Source organism: Lycorma delicatula, chromosome 4 (assembly GCF_047948215.1).
Source record: "Lycorma delicatula isolate Av1 chromosome 4, ASM4794821v1, whole genome shotgun sequence".
NCBI classification, from domain to species: domain Eukaryota; kingdom Metazoa; phylum Arthropoda; class Insecta; order Hemiptera; family Fulgoridae; genus Lycorma; species Lycorma delicatula.
In genome coordinates this window covers 98,725,702-98,749,695 of record NC_134458.1, presented here as the reverse complement: position 1 = coordinate 98,749,695, position 23,994 = coordinate 98,725,702, and the positions used below count along the sequence as shown (strand labels likewise).

General features: G+C 29.7%; 1 protein-coding gene across 3 annotated transcripts in view; it reads right to left on the bottom strand.

Annotated features, from left to right (window-relative positions):
* LOC142323680 (uncharacterized) overlaps window positions 1–23,994 on the bottom strand; it is a 55,406-nt gene that overhangs the window by 26,348 nt on the left and 5,064 nt on the right. For 2 of the 3 annotated variants that reach the window (XM_075363774.1, XM_075363772.1), the window contains exons 3-10: window positions 21,973–22,350; window positions 19,960–20,181; window positions 18,505–18,665; window positions 16,784–17,899; window positions 15,436–15,602; window positions 10,856–11,020; window positions 8,196–8,405; window positions 7,416–7,575 (exon numbers count right to left, since the gene is read on the bottom strand). In XM_075363774.1, the coding sequence (XP_075219889.1) occupies window positions 7,435–7,575; window positions 8,196–8,405; window positions 10,856–11,020; window positions 15,436–15,602; window positions 16,784–17,899; window positions 18,505–18,665; window positions 19,960–20,181; window positions 21,973–22,350 (2,560 nt within the window). In that variant the 3' untranslated portion in view covers window positions 7,416–7,434. Of the gene's footprint in view, window positions 1–7,408; window positions 7,576–8,195; window positions 8,406–10,855; window positions 11,021–15,435; window positions 15,603–16,783; window positions 17,900–18,504; window positions 18,666–19,959; window positions 20,182–21,972; window positions 22,351–23,994 lie in introns of all 3 variants that reach the window. The other variant, XM_075363773.1, reaches the window with a different exon arrangement.

Genomic DNA, 23,994 nt, shown 5'->3' with positions numbered 1-23,994 from the left:
GAAGGTAATGCCTATTGTTCATTTAATAATCAGTCAAACAAAAATATACTTTTATCAACAGCCACTCGATCCATTTCTGGATAATTTAGGCTTACTTCATATAGGAAGCAGATTACCCACTCTGTATTACATTATTATGTTAAGCATCCTCTTATTTTACATCCAAATGCAACTATTACAAAACTGATTAATGCTAAACATTTGTGTCTTTTGCATTCGGGTATTCAATTAACACATCATTCTTTATATCAGAAATATTGGATTATAAATGGTAAGAGAATTATTTCTTCTATTATTCGTAAATATACGATATGCTTTCTATATAATGCAAAAAGCCAGGTACATAAAACAGCTTGGTCAGTTACAATCTCCCAGACCATACTCTACATGCACAGTAGACTACAGCGGTCCAATTATGATTCATCATGGCGGGCAGAAGTCTAAGACCTGTAAATTTTATATAGCACTTTTGATATGTCTCACTAGTAAAGCTATTCATTTAGAATTAGTTTCTGATCTGACTTCACATCGTTTATTGCAGCATTTAAAAGATTTATATCACATAGGGATATTCCCACTCAAGTCTTTTCTGATAACAGTTCCAACTTCTATTGTACCAAAAATACAATTTAAAATTTGTATCAATCTTTAAATTCAGAAAAACTAAAATCAAACATTCACAACTACACAAGGTATAACCTGGTCATTTATTCCTCACTCTTCACCCGATTTTGGTGGTTTATAGAATAGCTCAATCAAAAGCGTTAAATTTCACATGTCATGTAACTGGACAAACAATCCTTAATTTTGAGGAATTATATACAGTTTTAACACAAATTGAAGCCTATCTCAATTCCCGTCCTAGCTTCCTTATTTCATCAGATCATAGAGATCCAGAACCTCAATTTCCAGGCAACTTTCTCATAGGATGTCCACTCACTTCCTTGCCAGAACCCAATTTTACCAAAATATTAAAATTAATCGCTTAGGCCATTGGTAATTACTCCAAAAATGTATACAATCTATCTGGAGACTATGGTGTAAGGACTATTTACATTATTTACAGCAACGCAATAAATGGTGATCATCCTGTAATCCTTGTGCAGGAGATTTAGTATTAGTTACCAACGAAAATTCACCAAAGCATTGGAAACATGGAACTGTCACCCAGATTTACCCAAGCTCTGACAACCTAGTAAGGGTTGTTGATTTACATACAGTTAATGGTCCATTAACCCATTTGAATCATGTGACGCCCAGAGGTTGTCAGGCAATTTTTTGGCACATATGACGACCTCAGGTCACAACGCTGCAGTGCTCCATATACATGCATATATTCAGTTTGTAGCTCATAGATGGCATTGTAATATATTCTGAAGTGAAATCCTGACATGTGAAGAAAGTTGTAGCGATAGTTCTAGTGAATCCAGTGATGAAATTAGCGAGGAAAGCGATGATGACACACAGGCCCTTCTAAGTGTGTACATACTGCGACAAAGCAAAAAGAAACTGATTGGAATTGGATAAAAACTGAAAATAACTCCATTATATATTCTTTTACCGAACATAGTGGTGTTTGTGAAGATATATTGAATAAGTTTTGAGTCAGTTACTCCTCAGAACTTCAGAATTTTTTGGAATATATGGAACAATTGTTTGAAAAAATTTATGATGAAACTAATGCACACACTATGAGGCCACTGAACAATCCCGTTAGGAAAAGTTGAAAGATGACAATAATTGGTTTCTAACAACTGCAAATGAAATTAGAGCTTATTTTGCTTTAGTAATTTTGATGTTGCAGGTTCGAAAATCGCGTATTCAATTGTATTGGAGTAAAAATAGATGCATTGACACACCCATATTTCGTGAAACAATGAGCAGAGAGATTCAAGCTAATTTCATATTTCTTGCATTTCACTACTGAAAACAATGAGAATGATAAACTAAAAAAAATTAGGCCTATCATACAACATTTTTCTAAAAAAATTTCTGAATTATATTTCTCTTCTCAGAAGATAGCTTGGGATGAAAGTCAAATGAAATTCAGAGGTCACCTTTAATTTGTGCAATGTAATACGTCTAAACATTCACTATTTAGAATAAAGTTTTACAAAATTGGTAAATCTAGTTCAGGCTATTGTTTATATTTCAAAATTTATGTAGGTGATGATGTGACAAATCCTACTCCTGCCAGTACTAATGTTGTGATGGACATGTATAAATCATTGTTGGACCGAGGTCACAGAGTGTTTTTAGATAATTGGTGTTCTCCAGATTCATACAGAATGCTAACAGAGAAAAACAAATGTAACTGGAACTGCGAGACATTTTCAGTGAAAAATTTTTATTGGTTGATTTTATATGTATTACTGTATTCCCCAACATAATGCCAGGGGATTTAAATAGGATTTCTATGTCAGCTGTGCAGACATTTAAATATGACATCATTGGGTTACAAAGACCTGTGCATAAAGTATGCCTATTACCAATCTCAAATGATTGATTTAATTATTTTCATACTATTGTTCCTGTAATTTCATTTGACTTATATTCGTATAATATGACTGTTTACATGCTCATAAATATTGTATTAATATTATAACCTAATTTATATATATGTATTAATTTAATTATGATTTCACATCTATATTACATTTTATATGATTATGTATTGATTTACATACATTAGGTGCAATAAGACACCAGTAATAATTTATTGATCTTGAGGATTAGGGTTCCCTAGATTTATTTATCATTTAACATTAATGTGAATGTAATTTCAAACTATTATAGATTAAAATATTCAATTATATTATTATTTACTTAAGTAATATGCTATTTATTATTACATTATTATGAGCTTTTTAATTCATTTTTTATATTTATATGAGTACTATTAATATTATATCACAAATTAATGTAAATACCATCTCAACTAAACATATTAATATTAACAATTTAATTATATTATTGTTCATTTATCCACAATTAAACTTTTGTTATTATGTAATTACAAAAATCATATGAATTTTGGTGGGCAGTTACATTAAGACTCAGGTTTCATTTTTTTTTTATAAAAAAAATTTCACTTTTTTCTTACTCTATAAATTTTCATTCTTTCTTTACTCTATACAAATTCTCACTTTTTTGTTACTCTTATTAAATAAATTTGTCTAATGCTCTGTTGATAGTCTTGTTCCATCCTTCAAAGACTCAACATGTGTTTGTTACGAATGTATAATTAATTAATACAATGTTTTATATATATATATATATGAATTACAAGCTCAAAGATTATAATAAAAATAATTTATATTATAAATGAAATAACGACTTTTATTTATTTGAATGAACCAGCGAATAAAAAAATATTTAGAATAATTAAACCTAACCAAGGTGGCATATTATTCAACAACGGTATAAGTAAACTGCTTAGAACTATATCTGGGCAGTTGGGAGAATGTGGAAGTGCAGGAATGTTTATCTTCACTAGAAATTCTTAGATTGCAGGTACAAAGAGAACTAGTATCTTATTGCATAATAACAACCAATTATCTGAAATGTCCCTTTGGACACACTGGACCTATTTCAAGATATCTTTGTAGAAGACATGATTAGCTATCAGTATGGTGAAACAATTTCTTGTGCACAATGGGATGGTCACTGAAAAAAACTGATAATCATTGTTTTCACCTTAGATCTTTTATGTGTGCTTTCTTCACACAAGGAGTATTCTTTACATGCCATTCTCCAATTTATTTTTTTGTCTCAGGATCATACTTTAACCCTTTCAGTACCAATGTCTGATTTTTCAAACGTCCATTTTATTTTCAAGAAATGCCAGTGTTCAAAAAATTGGACATAGAAATAAAATTGTCAAGAATCAGTCATTCACATGAGCAACATGCGGCAAAATCGATATATTGAAAGTTTTATTGATCATAGTCACAAACATTGATTTCATATGTGTCCTCAAAGTGTTTGTTGTTATGTGTCACATTCTGAAATGTTTATTTCTGTATGTTTACTGTGTATTTGTGTTTTTCATTATAAAATTAAGCATGCAGTGTCACCTCTGAGTGATAATGTAGTGAGAAGGGAACTAGAATTGGAATATTTGAGCGACGATTTCATAAGTGATGTTAATATAGAAAGTAGTGGAACTTCTTGTAATAATACATTCGAGGATGATACAGATTCTGATTATATACCAGTAAATAATAGTCCATCTGTTTCAGGACTAGGAAGCCTCAATGTACTCAATATTTCATCATTGGATACCAATGATGACAGGCCTACCAGACCTAATCCTTGTATACCTAGGTCTAGGGGTTGACCCCATCTAACATGACAAACTCCTGCTAATTCAGAGAGTGAATCTGAAGATGTGATGGGTTGGAATAATATTCAAGAAGACCAGGATAGTGGTCATGTACACAATTTTAATTTTGAAGAGTTACTTGGCCTCAAGCACTGTCCCCTTGCAACTCTATACCGGCTGCCTACTTTCGATTGTTTTTACAACAGCACTGCTTGAAATGTTTGTAAAATTTACTAACAAGTTTGCTGAACAATTTATCAATACAAATTGGGACAGATTAAAATCACATAGCCATGCAAAGCAATGAAAACCAATCAGTATTACAGAAATACAAGCATTCATTGCAATATTGATAAATATGGTTATAAAAAAACAAATTACCACTTACAGTTATTGGTGGACAAGTTCCGGCCAAGACATACCATGGTTTGCTAGAATGTTTAGACATAATCAATTCCAGGCTATTTTGCAGTTTTTTCATATGGTGGACGCACTTCCTAAACCAGGGCAGTTGCACTATGAATCATGTGCACAATTTTCACCACTGGTAGACCATGTGAACAGACTTCTTTTTAATTTTTTTTTACTCCATACCAAAACTTATCAGTTGATGAGAGTATGATGAGCACTAAAGTGCATTCACAACTTAGACAATATCTGTCAAAAAAACACCACAGATGGGGTGTAAAGTTATGGATGCTATGTGATGCTGTTACACATTGCTGTCTTAACGTTTTTGTTTATAAAAGGTCAAATGCTAATGAAAGAAAAGAAAGAATTAGGCTACACAGTTGTAACGAAGCTACTACAGATGGGTGGTCTCCTAGATAAAGGATTTCATGTATTTACAGACAATTTTTTCACATTCATGAAGCTAGAAAAGCCTTATATGCCCAATGTACTTTCTTGACTGGTACACTTCGCCCAAGGCGAAAAGGTATTCCAGAGGAAATGAAACCAAAGTTTGATGTTGGGGTAAAGAAATACCTGAGAAAGAATTTCATGTTAATGCTTGGTTATAGAGTAGTCACAGAAAAAACAAGTTATTTTACTTTCAATAAATTCTGTGGCCATTAATGAAAGGAAAAGTAAAAGGAGGGGATGTCCCTTAGTAATGTCTATGTCCATTAGTAATAAACCAAAAATAATAAGACAATATAATGGTTTTATGATGGGAGGTGTGGACACATCAGATCAGATGTTGTATCAATACCTAAATGATCATAAGGCAATAAAATTTTGGAAAAAGGTAACCTTCAGCATCTTTGGTAAGACAATACTCAATACATATATAAACTGAATACAGATAAGCCGCTATCTAGGCTTGAATAAACAGCGGCTTTAGTGGAAGAGATGTCCAAAGATTGGTTACACCTTTAGGAAAGCAAACCAACATTGTATACCACCTCTCCAGATAATCGTAGGAATTTGCCAGGTGGTAGCTGTGGTGATGATACTACCCCAGAACAATTTTTTGAAAAATTATTGAACAGGATAGAGAAAATCTGTTGTAGTAAAACAAGCACTCAAGCTGCGGGAATGCAAAAAATCTTCATATATTGTAAAAAATGCAAGAGAGGTGTTCATACTAATTGCTATCCTTTACATACTGTTAACTCATTTTTTTTTACATCCAAATGTATATGTTAGTAAGTTATTTTTAGAAATTTTTACTGTTTTTTATTTTTTCTGAATAATACATCTGGAATATGTATTGCAACTATTAAAATTAGTGTTAGTGTTATTTGGTCTTGTAATGGGGAAAGGGGAAAAACAGTATTATAGACTAATTGAAAAAATACCATAAAAAGTTTATTTTTCATTATAACTAAACAAAATTTTACTTTTTGCATAAATTTTATAGACTTCAATATGGGGTGACCTGTATCCTATTGGCTATTTTTTTTTGGTGTATGATTTTTCCCTGCAAATTCAAGAATTTTGAACTAAAAAATATTATTAAGTAATCTGAAAATCAGGGGTTTTACTGTGTGGTTGTAAGTAGTAATGCATGTTGTAGAGTAGTTAATTCTGAATAAAATGGTAAAAAAATGATGTAATTTGGTAAATAAATAATAAGAATATAATCTTTTTTCTAAACTGTTACAAATTGACTAAAATAAGCCTGGCATTTCATGAGAGTGCAGAGAAAAATGTCTGGTATTTCTTGCAAACAAGTACGACAAAATGCCTGGCACTGAGAGGGTTAACAATCGTGATTCATCTCCTGTTATTATTTTATTCAAGAAATTTGTCACTATTCTGAATCTCAAAAGCAAATTCAGAAGATTAATATACAACCAGTTCGTTTGTTCACCACAAACAAGTGTTCAGGCACTAGGTTTACATAAATTTTTTACTTGTTAGAATTCTGTGAACAGGATTTTTTTCCAAGCCTGCTTCTTTACATCCATCCTGACATTCAATCAGCAATCTTTCACAATCACAGCTCGCACCACTTTCCCATTTAATTTGTTAACAAGAGTGGCCTTCCACAATGAGGTTCATCTTTAACATTTCTCCGGTTCTATCTGAAAGCTTTGTGTCACCAATAGAGTGGCATCCCCATAAGCTATGATAACAGAACCAAATATATCAATGGCAGATTTGTCAAGTTTCACACAAAATTTGATAGTGTACTGTTCAACATTTTCTGACAAATGTTAATGAAGTTGTAAAGCACAACTGTATATAAGCAGCAGTAGCTGCTTAATCTGTTGACTTAACAGATCCAGCTGAAACAGTATGGATGTGCTACTAAAGACACTACCAATTCACTAACATAAATCAATTAGGTAACAGGTTACCAAAGTTACACAAAGAAAAATCAGTACACTTACTTTTGGGACATACTTATATATCCTACAAATTTCAACAGAAATAAATTTCTTAATAAACTATGAGAGTAAAATTAAAACATAATGACAATATGTAAAATTACTTATAAACTAACTTAAAACTATAAGAAAAACTTAACATCTATAAACTATAAAAAAATATATACAAACTATAAATGCATACATGAATACTAGTTAGGATGGTTTACTCTTAAATTTATATAATAAATATAAAACTAAACCTTACCACTTACTTTCTTAACTATCAGAAACTCAGATTCTTAGGTTTCTCAATTTTTGCATTGCAACTTTCTTAAGTTCACTTTCTGATTTACTATTTTCTGCTTTTGAAGCATTAACTTTAGACTGTATAACTGTTGAATCAGATTCTATATCAGAGTACACATCACCTAACTGAAATAAAAATACACATGATTGTTAATCAGTGAGCAGATTGTGCATGCAACCAAAGGTAAAAGTATAATTTTGGCATTACATTCATTGTGTTTTAACATTAATTAACATTCAGATAATATCACATTTATATTTAATTTTTTAAGGAAAAATACCCACATTTCATTTTCATATGTAGCAACCAGACTATAAAATAAAAATGGAAATGATATGTTCAGATAGTATTAATGGAAACACCTTCTGTGGTCTGTGGGGAAATATCAGCTGACAGCCATACATACATCCACTGGGTATGTAAATCATTTCATTTCGTCCAATGTTGTATTTCCCAGCTTAAGCCTCAAATGACTTCTACCAAGTATATATGGCCTCCATCGCCAGTGCAATGTCAAATTCACTAAAAAAACTAAAATTTACAAAATGTGGTAGCACTAATCTTTTATCAACTTTTTTATACTAAGTTGATCAAGGTTTTCTTTTCATCCTTGAACAAACTTAATTTCAATATAAAATAATGAGTATAATTTTTTTTTATTGCTGTTCTACTGTAACCACTCAAAAAAAAAATTAAGCTTTTTGGTTACTTTTTTAAATAGATTATTAAAAATTTTTAGACTAACCATTTTCAGAAGCATCTTTTTATCATTTTTTGAGCACTTTTTATCATTCAAAATATGATATATCAGTTTAAAATGAGAATTTTCTGTATTATCTTCAGATAAGTAATATAATTGTGTTTCTGCATTTGAACATTGCATTTTAATGCGGTTGTTTTCATCACTTGCATCTGCATTGATTTCATTATTTTTTTTTAATGCATGTCCTTTAACCTGTAAAAAAATACAAAGCATAAAAAAAATTTGTTCTATTAATACTAGAAAGACAAGATCCATTATTTTGCTGACCTCAACTTCAACGACTCCTTTATAAAAAAAAAAAACTAATCAATTATCGGTTGTTATAATTTATACTTTTGAAGCATTAATTTACTGAGGTAAACATTTTATGTAGAAATAAATTAATTTTTCTATTTCTCTAAATAGTTTCAGAACTGGTTTTACAATTTAATGACTATATACTCATTTATACCAAAACTTAAACAGCAGAGACTTTTCTCAACATTAACCAGCTTTCATGCTTTTAGAAACTATTCTTTGTTGGAAACAGGAAATATTTCCTTAAGATAATACAAAAAAATTATAAACTTATTTAAATAAAGGTACAAGTAAGCACATATTTCTACTTTGTAGTAGTGCTTGTTTACTTTCATATTCGGATAACTAACTTTTTCCAAAATAAATAATATTTAAAACCTATGAGAATGAAGTATTATTTCCAAGTAATTATAAGTTTTTTAGCTCTTTAGGTATATGGCAGAGAAATCTCATACCTTTATAATCGATTAATTACTGAATTAAGTTTTCTTTACAACTGGAGTTACTTTACGTATTCTTACTTGCATTCAGTTAGCAACAGAAATACATAATAGTAAAATTTATTATTTATATCCTTCAGTCTGAATGAGAGGATGATCATTCCAGAAACAGTTGCTAATTATTTAATGTACATTAAAAAGCCTGCACTTTTTGGGATATTTAACATTACAATTGAAAATATCATATGAACTATAAAACTTTTGATTATATATTAGTAAAACTTTGTTTTGTTAAGTCAGTACATGCATACACAACACTGTATATACAAGGTTTGTTCAGAAAATAACCGAACATTTTTAATTATGCGCCAACATATTTAGCAACATGTGGCTGGCAGCATTGTGTTCTGTACAACTTGCTCTGTAACCATATTTTCTTGGATTGTTGATATATCATTTAATTTTTGTGTTATTGTTATTCGAGTGCAACATGTTTAAGTGTTTATAGTGATTTTTGTAATGTGCAAGTTTCAGGAGCAGCAATACATACAATGTAAAATTTAATGTAAGCTGGGGAAAACTTTTGCAGAAACATTTCAACTTTTGAAACAAGCTTACGGAAATGATGCTCTGGGTCATACGCAATGTTACAAACGGTTTTCACAATTTAAAAGTAGTCATTAGTCAATTGAAGATTACCCTTGAGCAGGAAGGCTTTGACTTCTACTGATGACACCCAAGTTCAGAAAATCAACGATCTGTTGAATGCAAATAGCCAATTGACTGTCAAAGAACTTGTAGAAGAGATTAGAATCTCAATTGGATTATGCCAAGACATTTTGACTGAAAAATTGAACACACATCAAGTTGCAGCAAGGTTTGTTCCTTCTTTGATGACTGAACAGCAGAAAGAACATAGAGTGGACATTTGTCAGCAACTTTTTGAACGAGCCAATGATGTTGAAACATTTATGCAAAGGATCATAATGGGAGACAAAAACTTGGTTTACAGCTATGACATTGAGACAAAGTTCAATAATCACAATGGGTTGGCCAAAGATCTCCACACCCCAAGAAAGCACGTCAGTCTCGATCCAATGTTTAAGTGACACTCTCTGTTTTTTACGGTTTTTAATAGAATTGCATTTTGAATTCTTGCCTGAAAGTGAAACAGTGAACCGTGCATACTATCAAGGCGTTTTACGACTGCATGAAAAATTTCGCAAAAAGAGACTAGAACTATGGTGAGACAACTCTGGTTCCTTCACCATGACAATACGCCTGCACACTCAGCTTTGTCAATTTTGTGCCAAAAATCAGACTGTCCTCCCACAGCCTCTACTCAACAAACCTGGTTCCTTGCAATTTTTTCTTATTTCTGAAATTAAAATCAGCGATAAAAGAATGCCATTTTGGAACCATTGATGACATTAAAACAAATTTGTCACAGACCTTAAAGGCCATTTCAAATGTAGCTATCTAGGATTACTGCGTGAAGTGGAAACACTGCTGGGAAAAGTGTGTGATTAGGGGAGGGGAGTACTTTGTAGGGGACAAGGACCAATAATCTGTAAAATGAATAATAAAGATTAAAAAAATAAGTTTGGTTATTTTCTGAACAAACCTATGTACTTATTTATTAATAAATAGTCTAACAAAAGAAATATACCCTAGCACCAGAATACTAGTCTGTATGGTCAACAGTCGACTTTTGAAAAAATTGTAATTGCATGACAAAAAATATACAGTTAAATATGTACCAAACAAACACCTTCAGGTAACGGATTTGTATGAGAAAATAACATAGTTGAACACAGTCAAATGTAGAATGAGGAAGGCTAAAGTTCTACTTAAAATCAATAAATTAAAATTAACGAAATTATTAAACTAAAATAATTTATTTACCTCATTATTTTGTTCAATAAATAACGGGTGATCAATGGAATCACTATATTCCATAACTGTTTCACGATGTTCCACTAAAAATTTAATCATTCCATAGATTGCTTTAGTTTCATTAAAATCATTTTTCCTAGATCTTATTACACAGTTAACTAGTTTTTCTAATACCTGAGAAAAAAATTATTAACATTATATTTTATTTTCACAAAAATCATAGAAACTGTTTTACCTTATAATACTTGAACATTATCGATCTCTCATTAAAAAAAAAATTGTTGTGAACAAGAAAATAAATGCTTTCACCTAGTGTGGCTGTATCTTTCAAATCTTGTTGTGAAATTTAATGTTTAATGTTTCAAATTCTTTGTTCAAGTACACTCCATCCATGGTAAGCATGCAACACCATGAAACTTTGTCAATGACGTTAAATTTTCCTTGTAAATTTATACAGTAATATATATTTTAACAAATTGCATCTTGTAGCAAAATACAGTTTTTTTCACTTACGGTTAATATTTATTATCCTCGTTTAGTATTTTTGCATTAAAAGTAACAAAATGTCAACAAATTCAAAATGTAAGTAAAACAAGATCCAAAGGCATAAAATCTAATATTATTTAATCACAATAAATAATATTATTCATCGCAAAATCAGGCCACCAGCAAAAAATATCATCATTATCATTGAAATGCTGATTGAAAAAGAGTCATTTTTCAAGTACAAAAAATGTGAAAATCACTGATTAAGTCGAGACTGTGCGATACTCATCCGTTTATTCTCAGGTAAAAAAAAATTGTTGGATTTGTGCAGCAATGTACAAACAATCATTGTCATAAAAAAAAGCGACAAAAGAAATAATGCTGTACATTTTTTGTTCGAATCATTCCATACACTTATATCTAAGTCTCGTGAAAATAGGCAGCTGTTACAAACTGAGTCTTGTAAGAATTCAACAAGCAAAAACTTCTTAGTGTATTAAAATAAACTAATACACATAATCTTGCAGACTGAAAATGTTATAGTTTGCGATTGACCTTTCAGTGACGCACTGTGACTCCACAGACTGCTGTTTTAATTGTGGTATGTAAGACACCCACACTTCACCAGTGAACAACATGACTAAAGAACGCTTCACAATCATCCCTAAACTGCATTAAAAAGGAATACAAATTCCCAGATTGCTTGTTTCATTCTCCTCAGAAAGCATTTTCAGCATCCAGGATGAACACAAATTCTTGTAGTTCAATGGTCTGATAATTAAATGAATATTTTTTTTTTTTAATTTCTGAAAAAGAAAAGTAAAGGATTGAAAATGTTAACATACTAATCACAAAGTTTTGAGTTGACTGTATTCATAAAAACAATCATTTATAAGTTATGCCTGCTACACATGGTATCATGCACATTTTCCAGTCATTTATTGAACTACCTGACCAATTTTCTCACTATCCTACCAATTACGGTCTTTTGACAACAAAGATCACATTTTTGAAATGAATTAAATTTTTTTTTACATTTCATGCATTTAAGAAAAATTACCATATCACAATCCTTGATTCCAACATTTAATTGTACAAAATGAAACATAAACATAATTATTTATTAGAATTACATTAGCAGTTTGCTAAAAAAATCTGCAGAATCAATGTACGTACATACATGAAATTATGACTACAGTGCTACTGCAAAGATGTTGACAAACTTACTTTTTAAATGCCCTTAGTAAAAATCTAGGTAATTAGAGAAATAATTGTAAGACCTGTTGAAGTCTTCACAAATCATAAGTTGCAAAATAACTATTATTATCATCAATCTAAATGAAAATATATTTGAGGGGCAAACTTTCAAAATTCGTTACATAGATCTTTGGTAAACTGAGAAAAATGTTTTTTTTTGTTTTTTTTAACTAATACAGTGGTGAAAAAAAAAGTTTTTCTCTGATCATTTCATAAAACTAATTCCAGAAAAAAATTTTTCTTTATGTTTTTCAGTAGTAATAGTATGAGTCTTTTTGTTCATAATATGTAAATTTAAACTTGGACAAAACATTTTTTGGAAGAATGGTGTGTGGACAATACTTATTTTGAAACAAAACATTTGTTCTCGCCAATCAGTGCTAATGTAATTTTTGACTTGAAAGAAAATATTTAATTGTAAATTGTTAAAAAAAATAGAAAAATACAACAGAAATCTCAGAATATAATGTAAGTTCTTAAAGTGTTTTATTATCATTAGTCCATTTTTTCATATAAGTTTTTCCAGTTTCTAAGTGCTAGTATATTGTAAAATATTAAGTGCAAAACATAAAATATATTTAACAGTATCTTATAAACAATAGAAAAATACAAATGGTTCAAAATTGAACGAAAACTGTGATAATCTGTCCATTTTTTAATTTTCAAAGCCTTTTCAGCCTTTAAGCAGTAACAAACCGTTTCTTCATCATTGTTGCTGTCACTTTGTTATTTTCATTAAGAACTATTTTATACTACTCACAATCACTTATATTTTGTCAATCCTCCCCAAACATAAGACAATAGTTTTTTAACATCTAAAGTTTTCTCACTTGAAACTAATCAAACAATTGATATTGTTGGTAGAGTGAAGTTTTATGCAATACTCGCAGTTTAACCTTTACATAATAAGGTGTTATAGTTTTCAGTACCATCTTCAAGCTTGCAGTTAGCCAATGTTTTCACTAAAACACGTACATTTTGTTTTTATCTACCTTTTTCATAAAAAAAAAAAAAAAAACACCCATCATTTAACTTATTGCATCATAATTCTTAAATACTCTACTTTGAGATTTAGTATCATAGAGAAACCAGTCTTTCCAAAGTTCTTTTACATACCAACTTGCTTATACATCTGTATGTACTGGTCCTTTGATAGAATGGTTGGACGTTTACAAAAGACTTTTTCCATTCTGCCAAAAATTTGATCAGCCAGCAAGAAAAACTATGGCCCCTGACAGGAAAAAACCATTTGATTTGAGAAACTGAAGTGTCAGTGTTACACAAATACTTCATAATTGAATGCACAACTATATTAATTTTGTTTTGCGCCACTCATCCATCGCTGAATAATCAGAGTTCTTATGTCCTGAAAATCTATTGACTGTAAATATGAAATCAACACTGAGGATATTTCAATGCTGCTCTTTCTTGCTTGGTCATCAGTCCAACAAAAAAATACTGGGTTTCTTGTCTTCAAGTCAACAATGCACAGGCTATAAAAATTCAGCTGTCTTAAGAAATAAGCTTGAATTGGTGTTTTCAACAAAGGCTGTATTTGCTGAAGATCAACGCACAAACTTAAGCTATTTATTTCATCTTTTTTTTAATATTCATAAAATGCATTCACCCTTTAATAAGTATGTTCTTTTTAATCACATTAAATCATTTTTAAGAAGAAACTTGTGGAGCATTTTTAATGTTTTGTTTCAATAACTGCAAACATAATGCAGATGATTTGAAGCCAATATTGAAATTATTTTAAAAAAAACATTTCAAATCATAGCAAACTGAACTTTAAATTTCATTGTACACATTATGAAGCATTCTTATGGATAATTGACAGTTCAAGTACACACGTTTAGATTTATAACTGTTGTAATATCTTTCTGTCACTTTTAGGTTTCCAATAAACTGTTTCACCTTTTCTTTTTTATGTATATTTTTCTGACTTTCAGTCACCGCCACAATTTTTTCAATGGTACTACCAGTATGATGTAACTTTGAAACAATATCAGCTAACCTACCTCGTCCTATTTTTATAAAAACACAAAAGCTTTTCTTAAAAATTGGTGTCTTCCTTCCACTTTTTACACTGGGAATAAAATACTTAGCAGAAAACAGATGAAGACTGGAACTGGGTGATTTTTTCTCTGCTTCAGTTTTACGAGTATGTAGTCTTTTAACCGGAGCTGTTTAAATTAGTGTTGCATTATGTTGTGTTGTCGGACTTTACAAGGAACCATAAAAATGTTATTCCGAATATGTTTTTCATCAGCTGATCTTATTTTGTTACAGAAAAGAAATTTGGAAGAATGCTTAAAGGTGCATAAATAATACAACCTGTTGGAGCAGAATACCCTTTAATTTTACCTTTATCTCTCTTATTTGTAGGCTTCTTCCTTTTTTGAGCTCCACGATTGCCAGTAGAAACATTTACACCTTCCCAATCATCCACTTTACAACAAAGTAAAATAAAAAGTCACACTATCACTACCATATACAAACTACTTTTAACCAAACCCACTTTATAGATTATGAAAAGAAATCATCAAAGACAAAAAAAAGAAGGAAAATAAAAATATTTCATTGGCTGAATGAATATATCACTTTTTGAATTGTTCCTAAGGATGGACAACACATTTTTTGAACAAAATTCTAATTTTCTTAAATCATTTAATATTGGATAAATTGAATGATTTGAACAAAACTATAACTTTGTATAACATGCAGCTTAGTATAATGGTACACTGTGCTCATAAAACTCAAAACATTTTTAATTTGTAGACAAAACAGGTTTTGAAAGTTTGCTCCTGATTTAAATATTAAATTTTAAACAGAAAACATACTTCACTTTTGTTCTCTGAATTGTTTTTGCCCAAAATAACATTAAACTGCTGAATAAGAAACAGTAAAATTTTTAATTTTTCTCTACTTTCAGGCTGCAACAACAGTAATTCATTCCCAAATAAAGTAAATCCAATACTCATGACAGACGGTAACCATTTCATATCCTCTGAAATTAAACAAAAAAGAAAATAAAGAACTATTTTTATTATACAGATCGAATGTTAGATGAAATTTAGTAAGATGAAGTTTGTAAGAAATAAGGTCAGTTTAACTACAAAAAAGGGGGAAAAATGCACGAGTTTACCAACTCAGATGCTAGTAACTTCTAGTAGTGTGGATTTAGCAAAAACTCAAGAACAAGGAAGCAAAACAAACAAGTTTAGGTTCATTAGAGAATACAGGAACAAATTTAAATTTATCAAAATAACAATTGTTTTTCATCACTTATCAGATTGCAAACTTTTTTAGCAATCTGCTTAAACTGAAACAGTTCTCTTTAGGGTATTTAGAATTCTTGATAAAAGTGAATTTCTAAAATTCATTAATTGGCAAATTAAAAAGGAATTTATGTAGTCTCCTATATGAACAAAGAAACAAAAAATGGATATTAATATTGTATAAAAGGGCTATTATATGTAGATACACTTCTCTTCAGACCGATTCTCTTCAGAATCTCATCAACATTTTCTCATGAAGAGTAATTTAAAAAGAATAATAACAATTACAATTTTGTTTCCATTCATTTTTCATTGCAATGATAAAAATATCAAACTGAATAAAAATCTCGTTCTCCACTACCAAAACTGGATGCTAACATAAAGCCTTAAAATTAACATTCACAGCAGTAAGGAAAAGCCAAAAAGCAAATGGACTGAAGTCAAAGCTGGTGATAACATATAAAACAATTTGTTTACTGCTTTAAAAAAAAACATGCAATTAAAATGAATAAATACAAAATATTTTTTCATTAAAAATCTAGAAATTCACAGTGGACACTTCACAGTAGTCTTACGAAAGATAGGAAAAATGCTGTAAAATATCAGTCTTAAAAGATAACACTGTAAACATATTGAGCTCACTGACAATAAAATTATGAGTAAATTAACCTACTGTGGATTGTCTGTTAATTACATTCACTAAATGAATTCTGCACAAGTCTTGGTTATTTGGTTTTTTTTTGAAGAGTTAATTAAGACCGTCAGGACCTAGCCAGAAAAATCTGGGAAACCAGCGACTTATAGCATTATTGTTTTGTAATATTTTTAAATGTTTCATTGATATACAAATTAATAATCTTGATGAATATTTAAGTACATTACTGTTATGATAGAATACTGATGTACTTACCCATTTTGTTTAAGCAAACAGAAGTGATGTTATTATAAGAATCTGAATCTAAACTTTTACATTCTAAACAAACTGAATGTTCATCTTGAAAACTGGTTTTAGCAAGTGGCTCAATGTTCAGTTCATCACAAGAGCGGAGTCTATAATTACTAAGAGAAGGATCCTTGGATAACTTGGAGAATTCAACCAGTCTATCAATATCTTTAAGAGCATCTATATAATTCAGAGAGCACTGCTTACCATTTCTTTCACCACTAATATGAAAATTTGAGGCATCAGAAGCAGTACAGTCATCAATAGACTGTGATAATCCATAATTAACATAACAGTTATACCTCTCTTCTTCATCAATATTAGTAATTGAATTTTTTATTCCAGATTTGTGTACGGTCTTCAAGTTATCACAACTGTGGGACCTACTACTAGCTGAAATTGAATGAGTTCTCTCTGATGGCAAATCAGAGATTTTATTACCAGCGTTACAACTTCCTGTTTCCCTTGATACTTTATTGAAATTCTGCGAGTGATACATATTGTCTATAAAATTATACTTTAAATGACTCTGCTGATAACTCCTCCATTTTAATGAGGTTGAAGAACTACTTTTTGGAGTTCTATAGAGTACAGGTTCATGTAAATGGTTTTCATTTAATAATAACACAGATTGTGCTCGCTTAATACGTGTTTTATGACGAATTATACGTGTAACAGGAACATCAGATGTAAATGCTGTTTCATAACAACAATCAGTCGGTAGTTCTTTCTCAACAATATTTCCAATATTATATGACCCTAAACCACTGTTATTTGTCACGTCACTATAATTTTTTAATGGCATGATAAAACCTAAGTTATCAATGCCTTCATTCCTACACAACTCTACAGGTGTGATCATATTATAAATCAGCTCTTCAGTAGATGATGCAATGCTGTTAGGAACATTTACGCTTTTAGTTTTATTCAACTCTTCCAAAAAATTGAAGGTACTTAAGAAGAGTTCGTTCATTTCTATGGGAATCAATGTTGTTTTACACTGAACAATCATGTTCTCGCATAACACACTATATACATCTTTACAATACCCAGGATATTTTTCTTCTTCTGCAGTTTCACCAACTGAAATAAATTAAACATTTATTAATAACTAATCAAGTCCTACTTAATTTTTTTTTTATTTGAATTAATGGTTACTTTAGAATTCAATCACTTGTAATAACACTATTAACTATACCTGGGCCTTGAGTAAGATGTTGAACTGCAACCCTTGTATAACAGCTTAGTAATTATGAAAGCATCCTGAAAATGGATAAAGCAACTGAAGCCATATTTAATAAACCATTCCTGTAGAATACCTATGCTAAACAATGCTGGATCACTTTCACTGTACACCATTGGCATATTTTAACAGCTAATGAACATCATAGCAGTCAACCGCTTAAAGATTAATGAAAATCAAAAATAAGCATGGTGATTATACCATCTTTATAATAACCAGAAGCTGCAATATACTATGGAAATTTAACCTCTAACCACACAAAACTGTAAGACAATAGCCAAGTAAGGCAAATTTTTTAAAATTTACAATCTACTATGCAATACAATTTTTATTATTTTTAAACAAACAAATGTAACAAATATTCTGAATTTTAATACTAAAAACTAGGTAAGCATATAATTATTTAAAAAAATAATTGATAATTGTACAATAAAATTATACTTACAAAATCCAAGACATGCAGCAGCATCTAGTATCCATGAAGGAAGATTACTGTAAGTATTCTCAATATTTGCATCCATATTATTTAAAATCCATATAGGATCAATATTTTGACATGAAATTATATCATTTAAATTTAAATAAGGTCCGAGAATACTGTTTATTCTGGAAAAAAGGGATATATTAACACTTTATATACATAGTACAAGCATAGCAGACACTAGCAACCATTTAAAATTTACAGGTGCATGGTTTTCTAGCAATGAACATAAATCAATTATTGAATATTATTCAACATGTTAAAACATGTCTAAATACTCTATATGTATTTATTTATCACAACAGTTTTAAGCAAAAGATACAACAGTCACCCAGTTGCTGTACACTATAAATATGTAGTTTAAATCTCACCTGAACCTATCTTACACCTATAAAAAAACTAATCACCCACTAGATAGTTTTTATTGTAAAGTAATAATTCTATATAATTCTTAGATATCAAATTTATTTTATAACTACTTTTTTTTTAAATTCTACTTCAAATTCAAAATGACAACTCAATTCTATGATCTGTGTGTTATTATTATTATTGTACTGTAACAGTCAATAAACTGCTATTTGGTATTTTATATCAGATCATTTTTTCATAAACTATAATCTACCATTTCATAAATAACCATAGTTGGAGAAAGTATAACTTCAAAAATTTGTTTATACATGTTTCCCTCAAATTCAAAGATCACCTAAATAATGTTACATGTGTGTGATATTATATGGTGCCTTCTCTGTGACAAGCAAATAAGAATAATTTGCATACCTTAATTGCAAATAATAATCTTATGGTGTATGCCAAGCATGCAACCAAGCCTATTATAACTGAATAAACCATTAATTAAAATAAAAAAAACAACAAACATGAAATATGAACAGATAAGAAATCATTAAATAACATGCTGTAAATACCATGCCAAATATTGCTGTGTGCCAAATATTGCTGTTGACAATTAACTGATTCATCATCATGTAAAAGGGCAATTTGTTAAAAAATCTATTTTTATTTACAACTTTGGTAAGACGAATAAAAAAATTACAGGGGAAAACCATTAAAACTAGAACACAAGTTTTAATGTACACAAACTAAAACTAATAACAGATTAACACTTTTGAAGTAGATAAAATAGTCATATTGATAACACTAGTAAACACGCATAGCTTAATTTCAATGAAATAGTATTCAATTAAAAGGTAAAAAACAATAAACTGTGTAGGTTAATTAAATTTCCCATAATGGAAAATGTTACATATTTTTCTAACAATTTTACAAATATTAGCAGTTATGAAGACCGGTGATGAGTGCCCATGACTCAGGAAATTTCTTCAAATTGAGAAAAGAATATCCTAATTTGTTTATTATACCGCACTCTAATGCATCTGAGTCTTTATAAAATAACATGTTTACCTTTCCAAAACACTTTTCATTAAATATTCACCCAAATATTTACTTTTCAGCTGTTTCAAGTAATTTTCAAAATTATCATTAGGTGCAATATGAGATTTCATAGATTTAACAGGAATAGAATGATGAGAATCAAAATTAGTTTCACTTGTAAGAGAAAATGTTTTGGGTGAAGTTTTCATTTCCTGCACATTTTGGTTTACTTCACCATTTTCAGTAATAAATCTGTAACAAATATTTATCATAAAAACCTTCATAACGTAAAGTTACATACATATTAAGCAGATAATACACTATGAAATATTTTTCACTAAAAATTTACCATGAAACATTATCGCCTAAATTATTAGAGCTACAATTATGAAAATGAGCCTAACAGCATTACCGAAAGCAAACGAGACAAAAAAAGTGAATTTTGGTTTAATTAAAACTGTTTAAATAATAAAATTAATTTACATAATAGTGCACTCATTAAATTTTATACACAATATTTTTTTGTTTGTAATATTTAATCATAAGACCTGTACCTTACAATAATAATCTTAAATGCCTCGACATATTAACAGTTTTGAATTAAAAATAATTACAATTACCTTGGGCTGATCTCGATGATAAATTATTAAATGAATAAAAAAAACTTCTCAGATATGTAAATATCAGATATACATCATAAATATGAATATAAGAGACACTAAACTTTCCTTTTAACAGATATGTTCATACAGATTTATAAGCATACGTAAAATATGTAATAAATAAGCTAATGCAATTTTGGGATAATTAAAAACATAGTAAAATAATGTACAATACAATAACAATGACCAAATTGAGCTCCAAAATGAAAGTTAATTAATATAGTGAAAATTAAAATAAAGTAATAAAATGGAATTGTCGATTGTTATTGATTTACAAGGAAGGTTTAGTAAAGACTATCTTACTGTGTTAACAAGGTATTTCTAGATAAACACAATATCACTGACTGAGATTATCAAAAACGTATTTGTTTCCTCTAGGTATTTCTATTTTTTTTTACTGTAATTTTCAAAATTCTTTTATTTAATTTGGCTGAGGAAAAATGATAAAAATAAAATTAGAAAATATAAAACTAAAATAAAGTACTGAATAGAGAATTGAAAAAGGCAGAACGCTGTAAAGTAGTAGTAAAACAGTTTCAGGAACAAATGTTAGGCTGGAGTAAAACATGAAATAGTCAAGTATCTAATATTTGCCGCTTAGAGACGAATTTGAAACGGGGTGTGATGATAGGTTATGTTGTGTCATAAATAAAGAGAAGACAAGCATTTGGTTTATGACAGCAGCTTACTTAGCAATAGAAACCTCCCCCTCCATTTCACGTGTAATTAAGACAGCGCCACCATTTTGAATTAAATTAAGTTCAACTATGCAAATTATAAGAAGTCCACATTGAAAAATTCCTGGGTACATATAGTTAGATGTAACAAACCTTTTCTTTCCTGTTTAGCCTTCAGGAATCACCATCGGGTATTACTTCAGAGGATGAATGATATATATGAGTGGAGTCTTGTACAGTCTCAGGTCAACCATTTCTGAGATGTGTGGTTAATTGAAACCCAACCACCAAAGAACACCAGTATCCATGATCTAGTATTCAAGTCCGTATAAAAATAACTGACTTGAATGATGGAACCCTCAAATTCCAAATCAGCTGATTTGTGAAGACACGTTCACCACTAGACCAACCCAGTGGGTAGATGTAACAAACCTACGTTTAATTAAGCACATCTTTTGCATAAATCATAAAGTACTTACTTTGACTATGCAGCAAGAAACAGAAATGAGGATCATTGTGAGAAATGTATAAATGAAAAAATTTGTCCATCTTCAAATCTGAAGTAGCATAAATTTTTTTATCCTCATACTGAAGTAGTCTGCCCCATCCACAAACCAAAGTAGTGTAGGTTTTTTCAATTTAAATGTTTATCTGCTATTTACTATACTTAAACCGTAAATGAGAGAAACAAGCATAATACTTACAATCTAAGAAAATCCCTTTTTAAGTCCTCTCTGTTCTGCTGTTCTTGATTCACTTCAATTTTTAACTGATTTCCCAACTTTTGCAAACTATCTCTTTCAGAAAAAACCATTTTATCTTCACTATTATCAAATAAAATACCAGCACCAGCTAAGTTATTATCTGTTGTTTTACTCAAATTTTCTTCATATCTAAACACCTTATATGGTTTATCACAAATTTTATTATCTCCATAAATTTTCTGATGATTTTTAAAATTTAAGCCATCGCTATGATTAGAAAATCTAGAATTATTTTCATTTGCAGAATTTTTATCATCAAAATTTTGCGATAATACCGCAAGAGGATCTCTTACTTGTGTCGATGTAGTACACTTAAATCTAATATAAAAAAAGGGAAAAAAATTAACATATCTTCTGTGATAATTAGTGCACAGTCAACTGCAAATCATTAACAGGCACATGTATATGCAAATATTTTTAATGGATATAATCAAATTTATATATTATATGGAATTAAAATCATGTTTATCCTGGCTTGCCAAAAGCAGAACTCACTATTTAACAATTAAGAATATCTGTTTATGTATCCTCCGAGTGTAGACTACTACACTTGCTGAATATATTTTATGCATTGCCATGTTATCTTTGAACATGGCTGAAATTTTCTCTTTGTATTGTAAATAAACGAGTTATACTTTAGAAATATTTTCAAAACAAACTAAGACATTCAAAATAGAAATGTTCATATTTACCACTATACTCACAGCAGATAATAGCACTTCAAAAAAAATTCCTGAGTAAAATGATATAGATAACTAGAGAGTGAGTGTCACTTTTACAATACTGTGTGCGACTGGGAACACAATTTGGATATAACTGTTGAAAACATTCGTATTATCAAAAAAGAAAAGTAAAATATATATTAATCCATTCAGTCAAAAATTTTTAAGAGAATGGAGGGCCTTATGACAATATTTTTCAAAGAACCACATGCCTACTAATAGTATTTATTGGTTAAAAAATATCTATGCAGTAAACTTATTATTGAAGATAGTTTAAAAACCCTTTTTGAACAGTTACAAGCAACTGTTAGACTAATTTAGTCATAAATAACTTTTTAAAATGCTTAAAGCTTTTCCTAGAGCAGGAAAATTACTTGAAATGCATAAAATAAACCAGTTTTTGGTCTATTTACACAATAAAAACAGATTTAAACAAAAAAACCTCATCAGTTTCACTGCTCTAATTAATTTTATTATCAATAAAGATGCATAATCTAAATTACCGCTTTTCAATTGTTGCTATAAAAACAGCAGTCCAAAGAGAACAAATCATTTAAGCAATTGTTAATAGTGCAAAAAATAATTGAGAATATGATATTGTTATTTCCAGACTTTATATGATTGACAGTAACAACATTAGATGAAGTACTTTCAAACCTACCACAGATGGGGGTGCACCAGTCTTTAAACTTATTGTTCAAAATGTTCAGTATGGATCCATCCATCAGAACTATTGAATGGGTTAATATCAAACACAAGCTGCATAAATTTTAAAAAACCCAGATATTCATAATGGTAAATAAAAGAAAGAATATAAAATACAACATTTACAAAACAGAGGAAAAATGTAATTACACAAACACAATGTACTTTATGCTAATCATCTATCACATCCAATGCAGCAAATACATCCGATGTATACGAGGTAAAAATGAGGTATAACTTGTATATACCAAGTTCCATTCACTCACTCTGGATATTAACTATTGTTACATAAAATCTCAATTGATAGTGATTTGACCATCAAAATTAAACCTGACATGTGGGTAAATGGCAGTTACCATCACTATTTATCAGCTTTTGTGACAGGTGGTTTTTGTGAAGCTAAAAAAACTGATGTTCAAATCTTACATTATTTTCAGGCTAAATTAACAAACTAAACTTTAAAATCTATTTAAGAGGTAAGAATATTCTGATCATATTGAAATTTTTAAGCAACAAGAATGCATGGGGTAAAAAA